The sequence below is a fragment of the Parasteatoda tepidariorum genome, chromosome 2, assembly GCF_043381705.1.
Source record: "Parasteatoda tepidariorum isolate YZ-2023 chromosome 2, CAS_Ptep_4.0, whole genome shotgun sequence".
NCBI lineage: Eukaryota > Metazoa > Arthropoda > Arachnida > Araneae > Theridiidae > Parasteatoda > Parasteatoda tepidariorum.
In genome coordinates this window covers 25,414,116-25,439,613 of record NC_092205.1, presented here as the reverse complement: position 1 = coordinate 25,439,613, position 25,498 = coordinate 25,414,116, and the positions used below count along the sequence as shown (strand labels likewise).

The 25,498-nt window shown below is 31.0% G+C and overlaps 4 protein-coding genes and 1 non-coding gene across 5 annotated transcripts; 3 read left to right on the top strand and 2 right to left on the bottom strand.

Annotated features, from left to right (window-relative positions):
- Window positions 1-26: 26 nt before the first annotated feature.
- LOC107456546 (cuticle protein 10.9-like) lies at window positions 27-4,516 on the top strand. Its single transcript, XM_071187966.1, has 3 exons — window positions 27-194; window positions 2,552-2,602; window positions 4,139-4,516. Exons 1-3 carry the CDS (start codon window positions 183-185, stop codon window positions 4,514-4,516), a joined length of 441 nt encoding a protein of 146 aa, XP_071044067.1. The 5' UTR covers window positions 27-182.
- Window positions 4,517-5,467: 951 nt separating this feature from the next.
- LOC139427145 (cuticle protein 14-like) lies at window positions 5,468-6,126 on the top strand. Its single transcript, XM_071187963.1, has one exon. The coding sequence runs from the start codon at window positions 5,468-5,470 to the stop codon at window positions 5,969-5,971; it is 504 nt and encodes a 167-aa protein (XP_071044064.1). The 3' UTR covers window positions 5,972-6,126.
- Window positions 6,127-9,021: 2,895 nt separating this feature from the next.
- Window positions 9,022-13,890, bottom strand: LOC107456712 (uncharacterized). The gene is made up of 2 exons (XM_016074695.3): window positions 13,719-13,890; window positions 9,022-11,510 (listed from the first exon to the last, which is right to left on the bottom strand). The coding sequence occupies exon 2, from the start codon at window positions 11,457-11,459 to the stop codon at window positions 10,377-10,379; it is 1,083 nt and encodes a 360-aa protein (XP_015930181.2). The 5' UTR covers window positions 11,460-11,510; window positions 13,719-13,890; the 3' UTR covers window positions 9,022-10,376.
- A 1,273-nt stretch (window positions 13,891-15,163) lies between these two features.
- On the bottom strand, window positions 15,164-15,269 carry LOC122271157 (U6 spliceosomal RNA). Its single transcript, XR_006226210.1, has one exon. It is a non-coding gene; the product is annotated as a U6 spliceosomal RNA (small nuclear RNA).
- Window positions 15,270-17,541: 2,272 nt separating this feature from the next.
- LOC107456804 (adult-specific rigid cuticular protein 15.5-like) lies at window positions 17,542-20,924 on the top strand. Its single transcript, XM_016074799.3, has 3 exons — window positions 17,542-17,648; window positions 18,501-18,551; window positions 19,490-20,924. The coding sequence occupies exons 1-3, from the start codon at window positions 17,637-17,639 to the stop codon at window positions 20,027-20,029; spliced, it is 603 nt and encodes a 200-aa protein (XP_015930285.2). The 5' UTR covers window positions 17,542-17,636; the 3' UTR covers window positions 20,030-20,924.
- The last annotated feature ends 4,574 nt before the right edge of the window (window positions 20,925-25,498 follow it).

Below are 25,498 nucleotides of genomic sequence, written 5' to 3'. Positions count from 1 at the left end.
TTGTTTCAAAATAAGAAGAGCCGGGGGCGTTTAAGAACTGTGAAAGTTAAAAACTGAATCAATAACTGATGACGCGTGACACTTAAAGCTAAATACTTCCTATATTTTCTTCGTTGTTATTCACGTATAAAAAGATCGGTTTATTCCAGTAGCAGCACAATAGTCAACAAAACAACTTAGTCATGATCTCCCAGGTAAGCTTTGTTTGTACTCCACGTTTATATTCTAAAAGGGCATATTTGATAATAAAGCATATTTCAAAGCATTTGCACATATTTTCAGTTTTTTCATCAGGCTTTCTATTTAGTTAAATTAATTTATTAGACAATTTAAGTTAAATTTAATTTATTTCATTTATAACACGACATAAAAACTTACAAATAAGTTCACTTTGTTTTGATGTAAAGGTTGACAAAGTCAATCTAAATTTAATTTATCTGTAATATACTATATAAATCTGTCTATAAGTATACGAAGTACGAAATCTGTCAAAGCACTAGTGAGGAAAGTGAAATGAAAAAAATATATAAAAGCCTATTTAGTCAGGTGCTTCTGATTCTCTCAATTTCATTTTTTCCTACAAGAATGAAATAGGTTTTATTTCTTTCGGTAGTTATTTAATATAAATTTTGCCAGTGTTTTGCCAGCCTGTACCAAAGGTCACTTTAAGACGCCTTAGAGTGATACATTTTAGACAAAAATTCTAACACTGTGCATTAAGAGTAGACCTTGCGCAATATCCTGTATTGACACAAATCGAACCATTTTTGATACTTTTCCTCCAGATTTTACAGAAATATGTTTTTATAAGTAAACTTTATTATGACCACAGTTGATTTTTCTCCAGAAAAATCAACTGTGCAATTAGTGCAGATGGTAATCAATTATCAATTAGATAATCAATTAGTGCAGATGATTTCTCCAGAAAAATCAACTAAGGAGAGGTAATCAAAACTTAAGTTATGACTACCCATCTAGATATTGAATATTAAGCATTAAATATATTTAAAACTGTATTTCACCAGCTACACTGGAGGTTCTTTCAACTGTTAAAAAAACGATTGTAATTGCTTGCACCATAATTGTACGACTAATATAAATGTATAGAAACTGTAGACTTTTAAAACTTTTTTGTTAAAAAAAACAACTAATTTTAAAATATGTATCAAATGATTTAGACAAATGGACGATATCACGTGATAAATTTATCTAGAACCATTAGTTTGTTCTTTTAATAAGATGAATGCTAAATAAATGGTTATGCTAATTAAAAGCTATATTTCTTTTCTTAAATAAATAAATAGAACAAGAAGAATAAAAATAAAACATAATGAATAACTTTTGATCTAATGATCGAATTTTCTCGAACCAGGACCGATTCTTAATGGTTCAAGGGGTAACCTCAAATAGACTACTTAATTAGAGCAGATGATATTTTAAAATACGAAATAAGACACAAAAACATACTTGTTTTGAATAAAAAAAATTTACTTTTCGTCAGTTTATGATATCTGACCCTCAAAATATAAGGGGTAGTCACAATCTGGGAAATATGTCCTGCTAGTTTGTTCAGGAGTGTAGTGCTAATTTTACTATTTGCGTATTTCGCCGCATCCCGAAAATTTTTTTAACGAACAAGAACACTTTTGCACACAGTTATGACATTTGTTTATGTAAAGATAATTCCACACAAAAAATAATTTCGATTAATTATTCATTATTTTTATCAAAAATAGTCGAAACATTTTGGATTGTAAGGCATATAAATTCTTGCAGCATTTGAAATAATGTAATTTTATATGCAATTTTGAACGAAAATACAAAATATATACAAAATTTGAACGAAATTGGTCACATTGTCTCTGAGTAATAGAATTTTAAATATCTATCTGACTTTTGAAAATTTGATTTTTTAGGAACTGTTTAACTAATTTCGTCCTAATTTTATGTTTCGCCACATAAAATTACATTCTTTAAAATGATGTAAAAATTCGTATAACCTACAGAATTACTGAAGTTTTTTTTTCAATTAATTAAATAAAGCAATAGAAATTATAAATAATTATTAAAAATTAGTTTTTGTACCGAATTATTTTTGGATATTTGAATACCTATTTTGAGGATCAGGAATCCAAATCCTTGCTTATTCTGAGAAAGTACATTTTCATGTCTGATTTCGCAATTTAAAATACTGTCTGCCTCAACTAATTTGCATATTTGAGTTCAAACTCTCGAATCATGAAGTCTGAGTCCTAGTGCGAGGAAATCCAATCATTAGATCAAAAGTTATTCAGGGTGTTTCGTTTTCTTTTTTTTTTCTCTTTTGTGCAATGTACATTTTCTTAAACACGCATTTCGAGCTGAGTCCAGAAAGCAAAGCTCTCTGACAGTATTTTTTGTGTCATTAATTTGACAAATTTTATTCTCATTCGACAAATTTGAAAATTCGATTCAAATTTGATTCGACAAATTTCGAAATTAAGAGATTAATTTACAAATTTGATAAATTGATTGTCATTATTTTAAACTTAATTTATTTCCTACTTTACAGTGTGTTCTTTTTCTTGCTTTCTGTGGCATGTCCTTAGCCCACTTGGGTTACGTAAGTATTTTATCTCCTTCCAATTAAAAATAATGCTCCTTTTTTTATTTTTTTATTAAAATGTTAGTACTTATTATGCGCACTTAGTTATATAGCAGCCTTACAACATAATACTTATTAATAGTAAAGTCTTAATATGATTTATACTAATACCTAAACAATTGATATTTTAAATGAAATGATTGTTTCACATTTTTAATCAAAATTTCTGTTGAGAAAAAAAATTCACTGTTATAAAATTTAAGCCTCACTGCTAATGGTGAACAAGAATTCGATATACTTAAAGATTTTTTCTAAATGAAAGTTAATAATACATTTATATAAAACATTTCAAATACATAGCAACAAATTAAATAAGTATCATAAATATATCACATAATATTCAAGAACAAATAAAAATATCTTTCAATCTTCAAAATCTTAGTAATGGAATTTTTTTTGTGATTTCTAGATTTTTTTTCTTAGCATTGCGTAACTATTAATGATGTACATATGAGGGTAAATATTCTAAAATGATAACAAATGTAAAAAAATTAAAAACTGAAAGAAAATGACAGAAAAAAAGGAAAATTTTTTTAAGCATGCAATTTTATTTTGATTTCTGATGATTATTAAGACTACATAGACTATACGAATACGTTCATTTATACGAATATTAGTGTTCATACGAAAATAATTTTCAACCTTGTTCTTGAATATTTATAAACATTTCGTAAGACGGTCTAACGAATTCAAAAAAATAAATAAAAAATAATTTTCAACTTTTAAGCAAATCTAAGAGGAGAAAAAAAGAACAATAAAAAAATTATGACATTTATTCCCAATTTTTTAAGCCAAGATTTCACAGATCAATTACGACAAGATGGGAAATAAATTGAATGTTCTTTTTCTGCATTTAATATGTTCAATTTCCCCCATTTTTAAAAATTTCATAGTACAGTTTCGTAAAACTAGGTTAAGGCATTAAAGTAAGGAGAAACGCCATTAAAAATTTTCATTGGATTTGAAATTACGGTTTGAATTAACGCACGCAGATTTTAACAAATAACTAATGAAAAATCAGAGTCACTTTGTGTGTAATTTGCACAATCCTTCTTACTCTGGGTACAGGATAACAGTAGTGAACATCATAATTAGAAGATGATCAACTCTCGCTAAAACAGTTAAAATTATAATTATTGGAATTTATGAATAACTCGTTAATTTTATAGTGTAATTAAATTAGGTATTCGATAATCATTTCCATTCCTGAAAATTCTATTTTTATTATTTCCATTTTGGCGATATTAAGCATCCAGTTAAAACAACAGTCTATGACAATAACCCTTTAACATTCATCATATCTTTACACTATTCTATTTAAACAAATGTATACCACTTACTTAGTTAATCCATAAAAAATTAACCTTTAAATTTTTATTTCTTATTTATTGATGATTAATATACAATTTACGAGAAGTATGTCACCGCATAAAAATAAAATACTATGCAAAAATATGTAATACTATGTATGTTACATTTTAAATCTTTTTACAGATGGTTGATGACAAGTACCCAGTTTATGAACATCATGCACCCAAACCCTACAAATTCGGATACAGCATCAAAGACAAACACGGAGAACAACACAGAGAAGAATCCGGTACAGGAGGACAACACGTTGTCGGTAGCTACGGATTCACTGATGCCCGAGGAATCAAAAGACAAGTGAACTACGTCGCTGACAAAGCCGGATTCAGAGCCAAGGTCCAGACCAACGAACCAGGCACCGCCAACCAGAACCCAGCCGCAGTACTCATCGCCTCCGATGCTCCATATGTTGGTGGTGAAGGATACCTGGGCGTACNAAACTGTAAGAAAATGACAAAAAAAACGGAAATTCTTTTAAGCATGCAGTTTTATTTTGATTTCTGATGATTATTAAGACTATATAGACTATACGAATACGTTCATTTATACGAATTTTAGTGTTCATACGAAAATAATTTTCGACCTTGTTCTTGATTATTTATAAACATTTTGTAAGATGATCTAACGAATTCGAAAAAATAAATACAACATAATTTTTCACTTTTAAGCAAATCTAAGAGAAAAAAAAAAGAACAATCAAAAAATTATAACATTTATTCCCAATTTTTTAAGCCAAGATTTCACGGATCAAATTCCGACAAGATGAGAAATAAATTGAATGTTCTTTTTCTGCATTTAATATGTTCAATTTCCCCCATTTTTAAAAATTTCATAGTACAGTTTCATAAAACTAGGAAAGGACATTAAAGTAAGGAGAAACGCCATTAAAAATTTTCTTTGCATTTGAAATTACGTTTTGTATTAACGCACGCAGATTTTAACAAATAACTAATGAAAACTCCAAGTCACTTTGTGTGTAATTTGCACAATCCTTCTTACTCTGGGTGCAGGATAACAGTAGTGAACATCATAATTAGATGATGATCAACTCTCGGCTGAAGCAGTTAAAATTATAATTATTGGAATTTATGAACAACTCGTTAATTTTATAGTGTAATTAAATTAGGCATTCGATAATCATTTCAAGTCCTTTGATCATTTCCACTCCTGAAAATTCAATTTTTATTATTCCCATTTTGGCGATATTAAGCATCCTGTTAAAACAACAGTCTATGACAATAACCCTTTAACATTCATCATATCTTTGCATTATTCTATTTGAACAAATGTATACCACTTACTTAGTTAATCCATAATAAATTAACCCTTGAATTTTTATTTCTGATTTATTGTTGATTAATATACAATTTACGAGCAGTATGTCACCTCATAAAAATTAAATACTATACAAAAATATGTCATACTATGTATGTTATATTTTAAATCTTTTTACAGATGGTTGATGACAAGTACCCAGTTTATGAACATTATGCCCCAAAACCCTACAAATTCGGATACAGCATCAAAGACAAACACGGAGAACAACACAGAGAAGAATCCGGTACTGGAGGACAACACGTTGTCGGTAGCTACGGATTCACCGATGCCCGAGGAATCAAAAGACAAGTGAACTACGTCGCTGACAAAGCCGGATTCAGAGCTAAGGTCCAGACCAACGAACCAGGCACCGCCAACCAGAACCCTGCAGCGGTACTCCTCGTCTCCGATGCTCCATATGTTGGTGGTGAGGGAAACCTGGGTGTACCAGCAGCAACTGCAGGATACGGTCTTGGATACGGATATGGAGGCGTTGGTGCAGGATACGGAAATCTTGGATATGGTGGAGCTTATGGTGGATACGGAGGTGCTTATGGAGGATATGGTGGTGCATACGGCGGCTATGGAGGATTGGGATTAGGAATCTTAGGCGGCTTGGGATATGCCAGATACGGATATTAGTACTCCCCACCACTCTTTTTTTTCCACTTAAATAGCTTCTTATTAAAATCAAGATCCGAAAAATGAAACTTACAAACTAAGATATACAAACAGTTCGAATTTGTTTCTATATCTCAGATTTCATTGTTTTCAGCAGTTCTAATGTCAGTCTCACATAAAAGTACTCCCACTAAATATTTTTGTTTCCTTTAAGAATGATAAATATAAATGTTGATAAATTTCACATGTTTGTAAATTTTTTGTGATAATAAAATCATTATGTATTAGAAGTGCTATTTATTAATTTTGCGTCATAGTTATTACACAGAGTTTAATAGAAGAAAAGGGGGTCAATAGAAAGACCAACGTAAAATACTAAGCATTTAAAATGTAGATTTTTACTCTCTTCGCCTTTTTGTACAAAATGGCGAAGTGGCTTTTTTTAAAGTTTTGTTTTTAAATTATATCTTAGAGTTGATAGCTTTGTAGCAAAGAAAAGGAAATAGTTTCTTTTTTCGATTGCACGGCAGCAGTTATTTTCATTAATGATAGTTCTTAAAAAAGAATTAATTCAAATTAACTACAAATTTCCCGATTTACATTCTCATCAAAGTACAACATAGGCAAATCTGAAAAAAATTCAGATTAAATTAGAAACAGAGTACTCAGAGATCTTATTTTCCACTTTTAATTACTTTTCCATGAAGTACAAAGAGATAAAGGTATCCAATGTTAAGTTTTTTTATTACATTGCATTACATTAAGTGCATATTTGATTTAAAGGCCCCAGTATTTCCTAATAATTTCGTTGTGATTTTTATATTAAAGTTAATGATTAAATTTTAAAAAGAAACATCTAATTTCTGCGATTATCACTGTTTTATATTCCCTATGTGATTGTAAGATAAGGTTACGATTTGAAAAATTTATATTGAGGTGAAGCTTGTATTTGTGGAACACCTTACAAGAGTTTAACCTTTAAAATAATAAAGCGTACTGGCTAACCAATTTCATGAAAAACGCATTTAGAAATTTCAGTTTACATTATATACTACTCAATTATCTACTCTCTACACATACAATTTCTCGAACGGTAACGTACTAAATTGCCACACATACACGCATTTTCGGTCCATTTCTACGAGAATCGCAATTTCATCTTTTATTCATTTGATAAAGACTTTTTAATATATCTGATTAACATATTAATGGTTACATTTATTCTCTTGTTTTTTTTTATTAGATACTACTTTAAACTTCAATAATAACTTAATCTTTCGATAAAATAATAATGGTTAAAATAATATTTATAATTTATGGTTGAAATAAATAAACAAGTTTTAATAATTAATTTCAAAGTTCTTTATTTTTCTTCGAAATGCAGTTCCACGTTCTGAATTAAAATCTCATCCAAGCTTAAGTCAGGAAATTGCTTTTAGTACTTCCAGTAGCTCATTATCATATATGGCAACGTTACTTTTAAAAAGTAACGAGTAAAAGTACAAGTATTTTTAAAAAAAGTAACGAGTAAAAAGTAAAAAGTTCTTATTTTAAAAAGTAACAAGTAAAAAGTACAAGTAAAAGTATAGGTACTAAACAAAAAAAGTAATGATTTAAAAGTACATTTCTAGGAAATCGAAAATTCAAAGTAACCTAAAATTTNTTTTTCCCTAAAAAAGTAACGAAAGTACAAGTAAAAGTACTAAATTTAAAAAGTAACGAAGTACAAGTAAAAGTACGTACTTTTTACTTGTACCGGCGGTACAAGTAACGAAAGTAAAAGTACTGCCATATATGCTCATTATACTGCCTTGCAACTGAAAAAACATATCCTTAGTGGCTTGATAACTATTTTATTTGTATTGCTTATGCTATGAACGCTAAAATATAATTTTTAAAAAAAGCTTATTAAGCAAAATTTAATTTTTAAAAAAAATTGCAATAAGTTGCTAATTGTACAAAAATGCCAAATATATGAAAACTTCACTTTTGAATTTTTTGCCACCTACGTTGATTTTTCTATTGCACGATAATATAGGGTTTAAAAAGAACTTTTAAAACTATTCAAAGTAGAATCTACAGACTAAATAAACTTAAATCACACTTTCATTTTGTCATAAATTGAGTCGTTTCTGCACGAACTGGGAGTTCCATGAAACAAAACAAGGAAAATTCGACTTAATGATATAATTTATTTATTAAAAAAAGTTCCTTTCTGATGCAAATTTTAAGCAAAAAAATTATATTTCAAAAGTTGTCAATTTAATTTTTTTTTAAATTAACTGTAAATAAGAAAAGCTACTTATCCGAATTCTTTGAAATTCAAATTAAGGACTATTTCAAAAATTTCATTTAAGGCTTTGTATCAAAGGGCTCGATCGCAAATATTCAACAAATTTCAAACATTTCGAAAGATTGGTAAAAATTTAGTATTTATTTTGTTAATAACATGTCTATAATTGTCCTTAGTCTATTGTTTGTTGTTATTCTATAGTTGTTTTGTCTATAATTGTCTGTAATATGTCTTTTGTTTTACAATTTGAAAGTATTTTTGTGCTGTTTCCTCTTTAAAAGTTAAATTTATAAACATATTTAACCCTTTAAATTCGGTCATAAAAAGAGCTTGAGATATGTCACGTTTTAAGAAATGGTAACATATTTGCATTAAAATATACCTAAGTTTAGAGCAAAGCTTTGTATTTCAAAATTTATCAAAACTCACAAAACTCAACTCAAAACACAATGGCCAGAAATATCTAATCATCTACTAAGAAGTCGTAGATTTGGTTTAACCAAAACCACTGCCATTAATGATTTAAATTTATGTCTTATAATATTGCCCCGAGATTAAGTATGTTTTATGACAACTAAGACCTTATTATTTTGAAAATTAGGTTTCTATTTCATTGGAAATTACATTTTGTAGTACATTTCAGTTAGCATGCACTCGCTATCAAAAACATAACAAAACTGCTTACCATTTTAAAGCCTATTGTTCGAAAGCTGTAATTAAAAGTATTTTGCACAGAGTTTTAACTAAGCAAAATAAATTATTCGAAAAAAAATGAAGATTCGGTTCAAAAACAAATTTTATTTAGCAAACGTAAATTCAAAAATTAATTTACAATAAAAACATTTTATTAAAAATAGTTTCTTTTAAAACTTCTGTTCGGGATTTATCGTAGAAGACAAAAATCGTCTCCTAAACGATTCGGCACTGACCACTTTTTTATACAAATCAGGCATAGCCCCTCTTACACTTTAAAATTAAGGAAATGCGACATTTTTTAACATTTTTGTCATACTTCAAAATTTTTTTATTGTCCTTTTCACTAAGTTTTAAAATTTCACGGAGTAAAAAATATTTAAATTTCAGTCATATTTCAGAATTTGCGTGTAAAAGCATAGTCCTTATTAACATTTTTTTTTAAATTTAAGAAATTAAAAGTATTCCGCCATATTAAGCAATTTGATTTTTAGTTCAATATAGCTATGCGTCTTATTAGACTATGCGTTTACAATTGAATTCTCTATTCTGCATATGCAAACATAATCAAAATTATCCTAATTTTTAAAGTTTAAGAAAATAGAAAACTTAGTTATGTTTCCGTCATATTACAGAAGTCGATTGTTGACGCATAATCTTTCCCACTAAAATATGTAGTTTATACAGCTAAAAAACCATATATATATACAGTTCTATCATATTAAAGAATATTATTGCCAAAGTATAATTTTCTCATGTGCCAGATTTCCATTATTGTGAAATCATAATGCATTTGATCCACTAATTCATTTGATCAAATATTTCTGAATTTTACTTAAGAGAATGCTAAATCTGAGGTAGAAGAGGGTTAAGTAAATTGTCTTACACTTTGACATAATACTGAATCCAGTTGATAATGGGAGAAAAAAGGAACCGTGATCTTCAGACCTTGGAGTTTCAATCAAAGTAACAGAATTTGCAGAATTCGCAACAATTAATTCGATGGTGCTGTTCAGTTAATAAATTTTCAGGATTAACAAATCATTTCCGAAGTATTAATTCTTTAACAGCAAGATACACTGATTCTTTCACAGTTATGATATACTTATTCTCTGTAACAGTTATCCTATAATGAATCTTTAACCATTAAAATATATTGACTTTTTAACCATTACGATATATTCATTCTTTAGTAGTTACTATACACTGATTCCTTGACAGTTACGATATATGGATTCTTTAACACTTACGATGTGATGGATTTTCAACAGTTGAAATATACAGATTTTTTAACGATTGTGATATACATTCTTAAAAAGTTCTTTAAAAGTTTTTAATAATTGCGCCATACCTATTCTTTAACAGTTACGAGATGTTGATTTAGCAACAGTTTCATTCAGGTGGAATTTAGTTGATGAACATTACAGGTGACTAACTGTCTTATCTCCATGGTTTAAAACCTGGTGGATGGTACTCTGGCGAACAGTCCCATTTTTTAACAGCTTCATTGCTCTGGATATACTGGTGTCTAGCAGTCTTTGTATGATCATCATACGTTTGATAGGAACTTAAACACCAAACATTGCACACTTCACAATAATGTGTACGAGGAACTATTTGATTACCGGTTTCTTCATTGTGCTTAGCGGCATTATCTTGCTTAATTGAGATTTTGTTTATCAAACTACGAATCCTTCTGTGAATGGAGATCTTTTTATGATTTCTAAAAGATTCTACGTCATTAAATTCAATCCAACACAATTTACAGAAGTAGAGTTGAGGCAACTTATTCGCTCCCTTGTACTGGGAAGCATCACTCTTTTTCGCTGTTTCCGTCATCTCTTTTTGCGGTATCAACATTTTCATCATGAAATCCTTTATTCTCGTATGAAGATCGGATTTCAAATGGCGTTCGTAATAGTTAAAACTCACGAAAGAAAGGTTACAAAACTCACAACTCTTCACCATCAACTCGAGTTTCTTATGTATTTGACCTTTTGAGTGATTTTCAAGAGTCTTGACACTATTGCATTGCTTATCGCACAACTGGCAGTAGTTATGTGAGGGTTTTTTTAAGTCTTCGAAATCCTGAGCGGTAGAAGGCTCTTTGTTTTTGCACTTCATTCCCACTAGGATTTTTTCTTTCCAAAAAGAAATACATCTCATGAATTGCGCCATTTCTTTATGAATCATACCTTTTAAATGGCCCTCATAAGACTTATAATCAAGACTGTAAACATTGCATAATACACAGTAGAATAGGAGTGGGAATCGACTTGGACCTTGAGGATCTGCTTCGAAATAATCAATGCCAGTGACTAGAACCATGGTGGCATGTTCATCGGTCTTATAATGTGAAGTATAACTAGTGTCATCATCGAACTTCCTCGCGCATTGTAAACAATGTCTATTTGTATTTAAGCTCAAGTTTTTTAAGCTTTGAGCAGTAAAAGTAACGTCAGATTCATTTGGTGTGATTTTAGACGGATTCTTACTCGATTCACTGTGTTCTGAACTTTCCATATCTAAAAACACTTCTAAAAGATTCCACAGTTCAATTGTTAAAATGAGCCTCTGAAAAAAAAAGATTAAAAATTAGGCTTTGAGAGAGACTTAAACATTTAGTCAATTCGTTAATTACTTTCGTAAAATTTATTTTATGTATGTGTCGTTGAATCAGCCGGCTCTTTGTTGGAATAAGTTATATTGTATTTTATTATTGTGTAGCAGACTATGTATTATACAACCGACCAACTTTTGGGTTTACAATTATCAATATCCAACTCCATAGCTTCGTAATTTTTAACTCAACCGGAAAAAAAAACTGAATTAAGCACTGTGACAAACAAGGATTTCTGGAAAAATAATATGCATGTTCATTATTTGGAAAGGAAATCCTCCCATTGTTAGCATGGTGACCCACGATCTGTTTACTTCTGTGGATGTTTTCAATCAGCACCGACTCGAGCCGGCTGTAAAATTCATGTTGATCTTCCAGACCTAAATTCGAACCTGCCTCACCTCATTCAAAAGCAGACACTCTATCCCCTGAACCACTGAAATAAATTTTAATTTATTTTATATTTTATTACCGATTTTGAACAAACGTCTCAATTCTGAGTTTACAATTATCAATGTTCAATTCCGTAGCTTGAGTCCAATGTAGAAAACAAAGGAATCTTTTAATCAAGCGAAAACCTTCTACGGTTAACCCAACAACAAAAGGATTTTAACTCATGATTTATTTACTACTGAGGATATTTTTCGTCAGCAATGAGGTCAGTTTGAGTCGGTATTAGAACTCTTATCAACTAGCCACCACTGACCTTATTTTAGGCAATAAACAGAATGTAGTGAAGATTTATTGTAAATGACCTTATTAAGTTTTCTTTGCAATAAGTTTGATCCAACTCAGTCTTATCGATTGGCCTAAAGGCGTCTCGTCTGAATTGTGATAAACTTAAAAATACGATATTAGACGCATTAGGAAAATTGAAAAATTTTCCAATTTGCTAGTTCCACAGACATTTGCAATAAATAAACTGGATTTTTCAATTAACCTACATTATACCTAACCATGGGTTAAATAATAGATCGCCGTTGATTATTTATTGTTACACAGGCATATGACGCTCCCGTGCTACAGGTTCTAGGTTCGATCCTCGGGCAGGGTAAGGTTGGCTCAGCCCTTCATCCCTTCAGTGGGTCTATAAATGAGTACCAAGCATGCTTGGGAACTAAAGACTGGGGTCCCGCGTTCGGCTGACCACCTGACCGGAACATCTGCTCTTGCACCCCAGAGCCCAAGGTCAAGAAAACTGAGATGGGCACAGTAGGCCTTGACCCACTATGGGCTGTCGCGCCACTGAATTTATTTACATATGCATATGAAGGCATGTGCGCTTATTACAGAACTGGCTTAGGCCTATTACAAAAATTACCTAGTCTAGATGAAGAGCAGCAAGCACAAACTAATAAATTACATTACAAAGATGCATCCTGGGTTACGGTGCGATTCGAATCTGTTACCTTCACACTTCAGAACGTTTGATAAATCCGATGTACTGGTTAAAATGGTCATTGTCCCTATTGCCATTGGTAATGTCTCCATCGCCATCGATTTATCGATTGTTGTGTCAAGTCGCTGTTTCAGAAGTTTTAAAATCACTTTATGGTTACATGCTATCAATGGAACACTACAGAAAATTGTTGAAGGAAAATTTGTTTCCTGACAAGTTCGTTGCTAAGCAATCACGGGGATAAAACAGCTTTCAACAAGGATGTTCACACCTCTCGGACCATTACGATTGAGTTCTAGAATGTGAATATCCGATCATTAGATCAAAAATTATTCAGGATGGTTCTTTTTTTTATTCATTCGTTTTTTTCGTATTGTACATAAGTTACTAAAATGTTACGTAGAAACGCCTTCTTGCCTTCGATCTAAGCTCTTAAATTCTGGAAAAACATTTTCATCATTAACCTTAATTAAAAAAGATGCTCAATTCATGTTTTCAAACAATGAAACTGAAATATTTTAACCCAATAATGAAATTACGATAGTAATATTGCACCTTGTTACATACGTAATAGTAACGTTTTATTTCTTACGATTTGGAGATTTATGATAATCAAATTTTAAAACCTATGTTTAATTTTACCCCTACGTATTAAAATATATTTGGATTTACGAATTGAAACCATATTGCTGTAGCTAAAATCTATCCTGTGTACATATATTGAAGATTAAGCAAACAATGAAGAAAAATAAATTGTACTTACCAAATGAAACAGTAACTAATATACGTATCTCTTCATAGATGGATCTAAACGCTTTTTAAAAAAAAGTTATTTGGATGTACGTTTGCACTAAAACAATAATAATTGCTACATCAGTCAGACTTTGTTTGGCTTGGTTTATTGGAATTACATACATTTGCAGGCTTGTGTGCTCAATTTTAGGCTTATAAACCTTTATCAAATAGAAGAACAGATAGCACAATACAGAGAAGACAGCACGAAGATACATCCAGGGTAACAGCGGGATTCGAACCCGCTACTTCCACGCTTTGCACAGCGTTTGGCGGGCGATACCGCTCGGCCAGGGAATCCAGACTTCGTTTTTTTATTGATACAGTGTACGTTGTTGTTGTTCATTTACGTCACACTAGAGCTGCACAATGGGCTATTGGCGACGGTCTGGGAAACATCCCTGAGGATGATCCGAAGACATGCCATCACAATTTTGATCCTCTGCGGAGGGGATGGCACCCCCGCTTCGGTAGCCCGACGACCTGCACGCGAAGTCGAGCACTTTACGGTAGAACAGTTTAACGAGGACCAATACCGCACACCCTCGGTCCCTACGCAGACGGATCCAAGTGGTCACCCACCCGCACACTGACCGCAGCCAGTGATGCTTGACATCGGTGATCTGATGGGAACCGTGTCTTAGCGATCAGTCCACTGCGGGACTGATACAGTACACATTTGCAGGCATGTGCTCTCAATTAAGGCTTATAAACTTTTGTCAAGTAGAAGGCCGGATAGTACATTATAGAGAAAGACAGCACAAAGATACATCCAGGATAACAGCGGGATTCGAACCCGCTTCCTCCACGCTTTGCTTTTGGTACTTTAGTACTTTTATTTATGTCACACTAGAAGCTGCACAATTGGTTATTATCAACGGTGTGGGAAGCATTCCTGAGGATATCCGGAGACATACATACGTCACATTCCGTTTCACAGACAAGAGACATTCATATACCTTCCATCCATTAATCCATTGTTTCCCAAAGTGTGGTACGCGTACCCCCAGGGATACTGGAACAATTAAGAGGGGGTACGGGTTCTTATGCGAAATATCTTGAAAAACACGAACATTTCAAAAGTTTATATTTAAAAACAAAGCTAGCCATAAAATATTTTTTTTTGGTTAATGGCGAGCACTTGGGTCTATTTCCCATTAACCTCAAAAATGACAGAATTTCTACTCGTTACAAAGTGAGCACCTATGGCTAAGCCACGGCAGTGGAGTAGCGTCACCCACGTCATACAACCACAAACCCGTTTATAGGGAAGGCTACATTCACACAATCACACGGTAGAAAGGGCATAGAACACAGAGAGAGAAAGAAACATCCATGCCCTGAGTGGGATTCGAACCCCCAACCATCGGCTCCGCAGTCAGGCGCGCTAACCACTCTATCACCTGGTCGGCAAAAAAAAATGTGGAACGCTTCACGGTTTTGCGCGTCATCCTAGCGCAGGGCCATGCTAATCTTCTCTGTATCGTTCCAATTTTAGTATATGTACTGCCGAAGCAAGTACAAAAATTGAGCACATCTGGGATTCTAACCCGCGCCAGCTCGCGCTCCACGAATAACACACTGCGGACCGCCATGAAAATTTACGATTACGTATTTTTCTATTGGCGATTTTTTGCAGAGTTATCACTTACTAATTAGTGGTGTCAACAGCCATTTGTGATTTTTAACTTTTAAGTAATTTTTTGTAGTAAAAAATACATAAATTTTTTATTGGTGGTGCACAACTTTACGAAAAATTTAGAAAGGGTATGCAAAAGTCATAAGTTTGGGTTGTTGTTGTTAATTTACGTCGCACTAGAGCTGCACAATTAGCTATTGGCGACGATCTGGGAAACATCCCGGAGGATGATCCGAAGACATGCCATCACAATTTTGATCCTCTGCGGAGGGGATGGCACCCCCGCTTCGTTAGCCCGACGACCTGCGTGCGAAGTCGAGCACTTTACGGTAGCACAGTTTAACGAGGACCAATACCGCACACCCTTGGTCCCTACGCAGACTGATCCAAGTGGTCACCCACCGGCACACTGACCGTAGCTAGTGAAGCTTGACTTCGGTGATCTGCTGGGAACCGTGTCTTAATGATCAGTTTACTTCGGGACTCATAAGTTTGGGAAACACTGTATTAATCCATGGGTCGTAATTCTGACCTGAACCAGAGCACGATCCACACTTTGCACACCGTTTGGATGGCGATACCACTTGGTGAGGGAGGCCCCTCAGACATTGTTTCCTGTACCACTTTTCTGTAAAAAAAAATCCAGTTTACTATTTTAAAGCCTGGTTGAGGAGTTGCAGTTGGTTACCTATTTTTTCATAAACATTTGGATTGACACTAGACGGGATAGGATGGGATAGCGGGTTCGAGTCCCAACGTAATCTTCAATGTTTCTTTGAGTTGTCTTTCTCTAATTTTATTGATCTGTTCGTTAACTTTAGAATGACTTATCAACCTCTCTTTGTAAAAGGAACACAGATAAGCATGTGCATGTGTAGAGTAAGTAACAGCAGACACGGAATTAGTAACCCATGTACCCATTTCCTTAATATAATTATAAAATTTTTGCCTCAAAATATGATAAAAAAAATTTTAAAACTGCGCAAGATATGAGTAATTAAATTAGTTCTTTTATAATGCACATGCGAGGGAAAAATTTAATTCTTTTCATCTTAATTTTGCAGTGTATATGGCAATTAATAAAAAAATTTCCGATTTAAGTATCTTAAAAATTTAAAAAGTTTCAACCAATTTTCATACTTTTTAAGAGGGTTTTCAGAAAGTATGATTAGAGGTTTTTCGCATATTTCATTTTGTACAATTAAACAAGATTTATTAAAAATGACACTGGCATATCCTCTATAAAAGTATCTTTCTTTCCCCTGTTATGTTTTCTTATTAATCACTTAAAACGAAGAAATGAATAATAACTAAATAACTATATTGTTGCAAACAGATTTAAAAAAATACCAGTGCTCATGGTGTCACATAAAAAAAAANCAGATTATATGGGAGGATTTGATTACTGCAGTTCGTAAAATATGTGTATCGATATATGGCGAAGACGCATTACACATTTTTCAAAAAGGAAAATTCCTAGTTTGATGTTATGCATGCAAACATCAGTAATTTTTATATTTTTTGTACTGATATTGAATTTTTCTTTAATAAAAGGAGTTTTCGGATTATCCGTGTTTTCTGATTGTCCGTGCGACCTGTTCCGGTGATTAACCCGGATAATCGGGAGTACACTGTATTTCATTTTGTACAATTAAACAAGATTTATTAAAAATGACACTGGCATTGTTGCGGATATCCTCTATAACAGTATCTTTCCTTTCACCTGTTATCTTTTCATATTATTCACTTAAAAACGAAGAAATGAATAATAACTAAATAACTATATTGCTGCAAACAGATAAAAAAAAATACCAGTGCTCATGGTGTCACATAAAAAAAATAAAAAATAAAAAAAATTTTAAAAAAATAAAATATATATATATATATATATGAATTTACTCAAAGTAAAAAGATTGGTAAATAAAATTATGTTACGAAAATAGCAAAGAAACTTTTATTGTTTGTTTACATGTTATGAACACCTTTGTTCTAATAAAAAATGTTTTTCTTCGTTTATAATCTTATTATCGGCATTATTGTTGTGAAAGTGAAATTCTTCTTTTCTAACCTTGACTTAAAACTTGCTGAATATTGAATCTTAAAACGGCTTCAGGCATTTTCCAAAAATAAAATAATAAATTAATGGTGCATGAAAATTAATCCAAATGTTTTGAATAATTTCTTTTCCGTTTTCGAATAAAAGGAACATTTTCCACTAAATATACAACAGTAGCAGAGCAAAAATAAATCATGATCTCTCAGGTAAGAGTTTTATACCGCATAAAACTTCGCATTAAGTTCCTTAATGACTTTCACATGATGGATAGGGAAAATGATTGATTCGCCCTCTTAGAGATAATCGAAACTTTTTTCTAAAATCAACTTTTTAGACCATTTCCGACTTAAAGCTTTTAAATTGTATGTTTATACAGGCATTTTTGAAGTCCCTGCTATAAATAATGGATATTAACTTAGAAATAATGTCAGCACATAACTGGGGTAAAAAAATAATAATAATAAGTTCAATTCGTTAAAATTACTCATTATTTTAAATTCTTTTTAATTGTGTCATGAAAAGATTATAAATTTAAGGTTTTCTAATGTTTTGCATATTGCAGGATGTTTTTATCGTGTTTCTCTTCACATTCTTTCGGTAAATGACTTAATTTAGACTAATGACTAATGATAATCTTTGTGACTAAATTTAGATTAATGACTAATGATAGTCTTTGTGACTAAATTTGGACTAATGACTAATGATAGTCTTTATGACTAGATTTAGACTAATGACTAATGATAGTCTTTGTGACTAAATTTAGACTTATGCCTAATGATAGTTTAATGACTAATAATGTTTTCATCATAATTTAGTCTTTGAATAATGACTAAATTTTTCTTCACATATAACAAGACATTCTTCGACTTCTGAAATTTCTTGAGACTAAATACATTCATAAAGCTTAAATAGTAAGATATATATATTTGCCATAAAACTGCCTAAAAAATTAATTGAGTCAAACTTCTTACCCTTGTTATTGGTGTTATAAATTCAATTGCTGTTATGAATTCAATGAAAATTCAAGCATTCTAAAAGTTCATGTTCTTTCATTTTAGTGTTTCCTTCTTCTTGCCTTATGTGGCATATCACTCGCCAACTTGGGTTACGTAAGTATTATTTAAAATATGATTTATTAAAGATACGTCTTTAGCCTTTTTGTATCTTTAAATAAAAAATTAGACTACACGCATTTCTACTTGCTTTATAAGTAAAAACGAAAGATTTGAGATTCTCATAAATATTTAGATCCCTATTTAGGTAATGAAAGATTTTAGACTCCTACCTAAAAATTCATAAATTCACTAAGCTACTTATGCGTTGGTTTAAAGATTATGTTACAGGCTATACTTATTGCTTTAAAAAATAATTGCAAAACATTACAGATTTCAATATAACGAATTCAAACATTTTAAGATTCACTATAGAAAACATTAGACAGGTGGATAAAATTTTAAATTCATCTAAAAATTTTAGATTCCTTGCTCTATTTTTTTAATCTTCTTTTGTAATCTATGATTCTCCTCTACGCAATTTCTGTTGCTTAATAAGTAAAAACAAAATGATTTGCATTATTTCATAATTAAACTAAATGAATCCAAATCAATCAGATTCCTGATCTGAGAATCTTTTTCAATAAAAAATTTTACTTAGTACAATTTAAATTGCTTTATATTATAAGCATGAAACGTTGTTTTAAAATGGAACAGAATTACACAAAGGATGTAAAGTACAACTTAAGAAGTTAAACACAATTCTGCTAAATAAAATACTGTACAAAAATGCTTTATGTTATTATATTTTATACCTTTCAATCGATGGTCAATGACAAGTACCCAATCTATGAACACCAAATCCAGTCGAATTTGATCGATCAAATCTGAAAATTGTCTTTATTTAAAGCACTAGAGTAAATTTCAAGTGCTAAATAAAAATTTCAGCTATGAAAAATTCATAAATATTCATAGCGATTTATTTATTGAAATGCTAACTGAAATTGAATAAATGTGAACTACATTTTTTAAAAGGTTTTTTATTCCACGTCTAGATGGTCGATGACAAATACCCAGTCTATGAGCACTATGCCCCAAAACCCTACAAATTCGGATACAGCATCAAAGACAAACACGGAGAACAACACAGAGAAGAATCTGGTACTGGAGGACAGCACGTTGTCGGTAGCTATGGATTCACCGATGCCCGAGGAATCAAAAGACAAGTGAACTACGTCGCTGACAAAGCCGGCTTCAGAGCCAAGGTCCAGACCAACGAACCAGGCACCGCCAACCAGAACCCAGCCGCAGTACTCATCGCCTCCGATGCTCCATATGTTGGTGGTGAAGGATACTTGGGTGTACCAGCAGCAACTGCAGGTTATGGTCTAGGATACGGATATGGAGGCGTTGGTGCAGGATATGGAAATCTTGGATATGGTGGATCTTACGGTGGATATGGAGGTCTTGGATATGGAGGAGCTTATGGTGGATATGGAGGAGCTTATGGCGGATATGGAGGAGCTTATGGCGGATATGGAGGACTCGGATTAGGAATCTTGGGTGGTCTTGGATATGCAAGATACGGATATTAAACATAAAAGTTAAGATTTTCCCGAATTCTATTTCACTTGATTGAAGTCACGTGACTTACTCTTAAAGTTATTTCCAGGTTGTACAGCCAATCTTTAAAATTGTGTTTAATATGTAATCTTAATCTTTAAAGTCGTTTTTAATTTATAATTTTAATCTTTAAAGTTACTAAGCTCTAATTTTTCAAGTGTTTTTCTTAAATGTTTTTCTTTTTATATCAAATTTAAATCATTAATATAGTATTTTCAATATTATTTACAATCTTACTTTAAAGTCATATCCTTTAGTTATTGTACCATTCACAGTATTTATTCTAGGAAAGATACTCTTTAAGATTGATTAATTCTAAACAGATTAATCTTTATTAATGAGTATTAACTGTGGATGTTTATCTCAGATAACTAATTGTGATTTTATTCTTTTGCTAAATTTTATTCTAATTGCTAATCTTTATTTAGGGAAAAAATTTCTCTCAAAAGCAGTAATTTTATCGTAAACTTTTATTTCACATTTTTACCTACGGAAAATGGTTCACAATTAACAAATTGGTTTTATAGGTGTTATTTTTCTTAAAAACTATTTTTCATTAGTGAGCTTTTATTTACCATTTCTTATTCCAAAGAATTAACTTTGAAAGGAATTTTTCTGATTGAAAGACTCGAAAAATTGTACTTGTTGTTCCCTTTTTTTTACTAAATTTAAAATTTTGTTAAGTAGATCTGCCATCATTATTTATTTGTCTAGTGAGTAAGTCATTGACTAAAAATCTTTGTTTCTGGTGACTAAAAAGTTTCCTTTGTAAATAAATGTTTCTGATCACAGTGTGTAACTCAAATTGTTTCATTGTGAATGAATAAATGTTTTTGCTTTAATAAAAAAGTTTCTTTATTTTTTGTATTTCTCTTGTGTCTTTTTATGGAGAGACTTTGCGCGTGAGGCTTAAAAGAAGCTGGTTTTTGGACCGATATTGTTTCTATAGTGTATAAAAAAATTGCATGGAAAGATTACAAATCAAATACACATTCCATTGAGCAAAGCTTAATCAATGACCACTATTGTGATCACTATTCAGTGATCACAACCTGTTCAGCTCTATACCAATGTTAAAAACTAGTATTAAATCTCTTCAAAGGAAATCATCAGTTTGCTTGCATTAAAACTTGTTTTTCAATGCATTTTAAATTCTTCTAATTTTGGTTGTCTCAAATAATCTGATAATTTTCCAACTTTTATTGAATACATTATTAGAAGCTTTCATTCGGGTTATTACCTAATATCGTTCAAATCAGCAGCAACCATAAAAAGTGTATACACTATTTTTTTATCACCCTTTCAAAGACGGTGAAATAAAATCTCTCTTACTCATTTTAAACAATTATATAAATCATTGAAAAAAATTTTACTTTTAAAACTACACAAGACTTTATCAAATTTAGAAAAAAATAGAAGGATAAAGTAGATCCCTTCATTTCCGACTTGCATACACTGACCACAATTCTTATGGTTCCTCTTGAGAAAATTTTATAGAATTTTCTAGTCCCTCAAAGTGCTAACCATGTTATCGTGCAATTCTTTAAACTTGATTAATCAATACTATGACTAATATTAAGTGGACGCAATACAAAATGTAATATCTTCAGTGTATTTGCAAAGTACTATGGTTCACGGCAGTGATATATTAGTGATATATTGAACCCTTTGGAATGCAACGCAATTTAATCTCCTCCTTGGTGCATCCCGAGCAAAGTACTTGTAACGGCATAGTGGTTTACACCTTTCAGCTGCTTCTTTGAGCTTCCATTCTCGCCATGCTTTTTTAACATAGTTTTTTGAAACTCTGTCACCAAGAAAAATAAAAAAATCCACATTTCTAGTGCTATACACTCGTAGAAAAGCGATTATTTTAAACTATATGTATCATCTTCGTGCGAAGAATTATCCATGTTTTAGAACGGACAAATAACTTAAATATTTTAAAAGTTATTAATCTTTTTTTTTTTAAAATCATCTAGACAATTTTTCCTCTAGAATGAGAATTATAAAAATCACTGCCTTATTCCCAGTATCTACAAATTTTTATGAGCATTGGAGTAAGCATTGAAGTAAGTTTGTAAATATTAAAAAATTAGACCACACACGCTTTTCGTTTTCACAAAACTGTGACTTTTCTCCATATTGACGATTTGAGCCATTTTTATAGTAAGCATTGACTGCGCTGGCTTAAAATAAGCTAAACTTGACTTAACAGTCATGAGTAACTGTTGAAAAGTCATAGCAGTTTTGAAAATAGCATATTATTCGCAAAGAAACATTACGTCATATGACGACAGGCGTTGTAGGACGGATGGCAAGCTGAAGTCACGTGGGCAACCTGGAGCTCAGTTCCGTTTTCCAACGACATGACTGTCTACCAGAGCATAACCATCGCATTAGAATTCGAATCCTGAATTCCCCCTTTTGTAATTCGGCAGGTCTAATAGCACCACCTTCGTCAATGAGTTTCACTTTACGGTGGTGTCTCTGAGACAGTTATTTGTGTTTTTTTTTAATGTTATTTAGTTAAAATTAAATTCCTAGTGCACTTTAGCATTCAAATAGAGTCTCGGTGCTGCCATCTAGTGTGGCAGAAACTAGACGTCCAAATTAACATGGCCAACGGTATCTCACCCATTGTGGTGGTCCTAAAAGAGTGGATACCACTTCTGGAGAACGCACTAGGGCATCGGGAAGACTGATTATGCAGCTCATAAGAAATAAAAAAAAATGTTATTTCGTTCTATTCATACGTAGCGCAAAGTATATCTTATCCTTATTTGAATAATTAAAAATATGTTAAAGTAATCTAGAAAAAATTTAAATTACTAACAAGTAAAAATAATCTAATACTCCTTTAGATTACTTCCAAACGGTTTTATAAGTGTTGAAATAAAATAAAAAGAAAGCTTTTGAGAGGTTGTTGTGCAGAAAAACTATCCCAGCAGTAATCATTTTTATAGGGACAAATTAGAAAACAGTTAAAATTAAAAAAAAATAGTATCCCTTTTAGCAACAAAATTGAAATTCAATAGGGAAGGTCGTGGTTTTAATGATGCATCGTGGATTCAATTTTCAAAACTTTTAAAGGTTCCTTCCTTATTTTCGTTCTTATTTGGGCAGTTTTATAATTTTTCAGAATGTTTATTCGAATACATTGTGGCAATAAAATTGGTATAGCATCGCAATTCCCAGGTATAGTTCTGTTTAAAAAAATTTCCTTACTTTTAACGTGTAAAATATCCCAAAATAAAACATTTGAAATTAGGCTATGAATCATGTGAAGACTTTTAATTGTCATTTAATTTAAAGTTTTCACAGAAGCATTCAAAGCTCTCAAAGACTTAGTGACTTTAAATAATTAAAATCGCAAAGAACGGAAAACCCATAAAAATTCAATTGAAGCTTTGCTGTAAAAAAGATAATTGTAAGGCAAATTACGTGCTTTTTTCTTGTGCAATATTCTATTTAATATTTATATTAATATTTATATTAATATTCATAAATAAGGTCGCAAATATATTAAGATGATTTTTTTAAACTAAAATCACGTTTGCTCTGATAAAATTTAATTTCGTAAAGCGAGAAATAATATCTACACTTAAATACGCATGACGAAAAAAAATTTAAAATTTAAACATAGCAAATACATTAAAACTGAAACTGGTTAATACAGGTATATTTTATTTTTAATAAATTTACTTATGACATTTTAATCAAATTACTACATCAAAGTAATAGTAGTATTTGAAAGAAACATCCATAATATTATTAATAATTTACTATTAAAAAAACATTTAAATTAGAATAAAATGAAGAAATCTAAGACAAATAATGAAAATAAGTTTTTTACTTTTCCTTAAGCTTAACTATGATTCTTCTACAATTTGAATTAGAATTTTGAATTATAAATAAATAATAATTTCAGTTGAGAGATCAAGCTTAAGTGATTAGCTCTAAATTAAAATTTTTCAACCTATACCGTTATACTTTAAACAGCTTAATCTGTAATACTTCATTGTGCATTTTATTGATAATAATAATTTTAAGTGCTTTTTCTTAAAAAAATACTTAAATGAGAAAGAATACTAAAAAGTATTTAAGTATTTTTCTCTATAATGAATAAAAAATTTAAATTAAACAAAAAGAAATTTCATCGAAATTGAGATTTTAAAATTTAATGAATTTTTAATTAATTTAATTTAATAAGTTTTATGAATTTAATGAATTCAATTAATTTAATTTTAAAAATTTAATAAATTTAATTAAATGAAGTCTTAAAATTTAATGCAAATTAATAAACATTAAAAAATTGAATAATATGACAAATTAATGAATCAAAAAATCAGTCATTCATCGAAACAATAAATCTGCCAATGAATTTTTTAGTTAGCAAGTTAACGAATAAGAGAAAAATAAGAAATCAGCAACCAAGTAAAAAAGAACAATATGTTATTTAAGCTATAAGTAGGCGAATCAATAAATGAGAGAATTAACGAATCGAAAATGAGGAATTCAATAAATAACTAAACTGCAGAATTAGTAAAAATCTAACTTCATAATCAATAAATGAGTAAATTCGCGATATAGAGAATAAATATCAGATGATTTGGTCATAACTTACAAATACCATTTACTGACTTTCTTTAGTTGAACGATAAAGAAATTCAAAAACGAAATGTGTGAGTAAGAATTCATAATTTGGAAAATTAGATTCTGTCTGACTGTATGAGTTTCCTTATTTGATAAGCAATAATTACAAAGCAAAATTACAAATGAAAATTAATCTAAGAAATTGCATATTTTTTACAAAGGAAAATCAAGTTAGCTAAACAATAGAAATTAAGCATGAAAACTAACAATATTTTTGTAGCGAGTTTTCAATTTCAACTGCAATTTCAACTTAAAAATAATAATTTCAAAAAAAGCACGCGTGTATAAGAGTATTTGATTCTCTGACTTGGAAAAACAAATGAAAGATATAAATCTTTGCATTTCTTTCAATGTTAACAGTGATACAGAAATAAAAAACTGTACAGACGTAAGAACGACGGAACATAAAAGACGGAACAAAAAATAAAAAACGGATCAGCAGTTTAAATTTTATCTGAATTTCACGTTCAGTGCGCAAAAAAAAAGACGGACCGCCATGAATAACTTTTGATCTAATGATCGGATCTTCACGTTCTAGGACTAATCTTATTGGTTCGAGGGAGTGACATCATTATATGCTAATTAATTAGAGCAAATCAGAGACAAAATTTATTTTCTGTGTATAAATATACCTTTTTCGACGAATTCGGGAGTTTTGAATTCGCGTCCAAATCTTAGACCTCTTAATGTTAATTTTTCTTTTTGCGTATTTCATCATATCTCCATTATTTTTTAAGAGAACCGAAACTCTTCTGTGTCTGTTTTCGTATTTTTAAACGAATTGA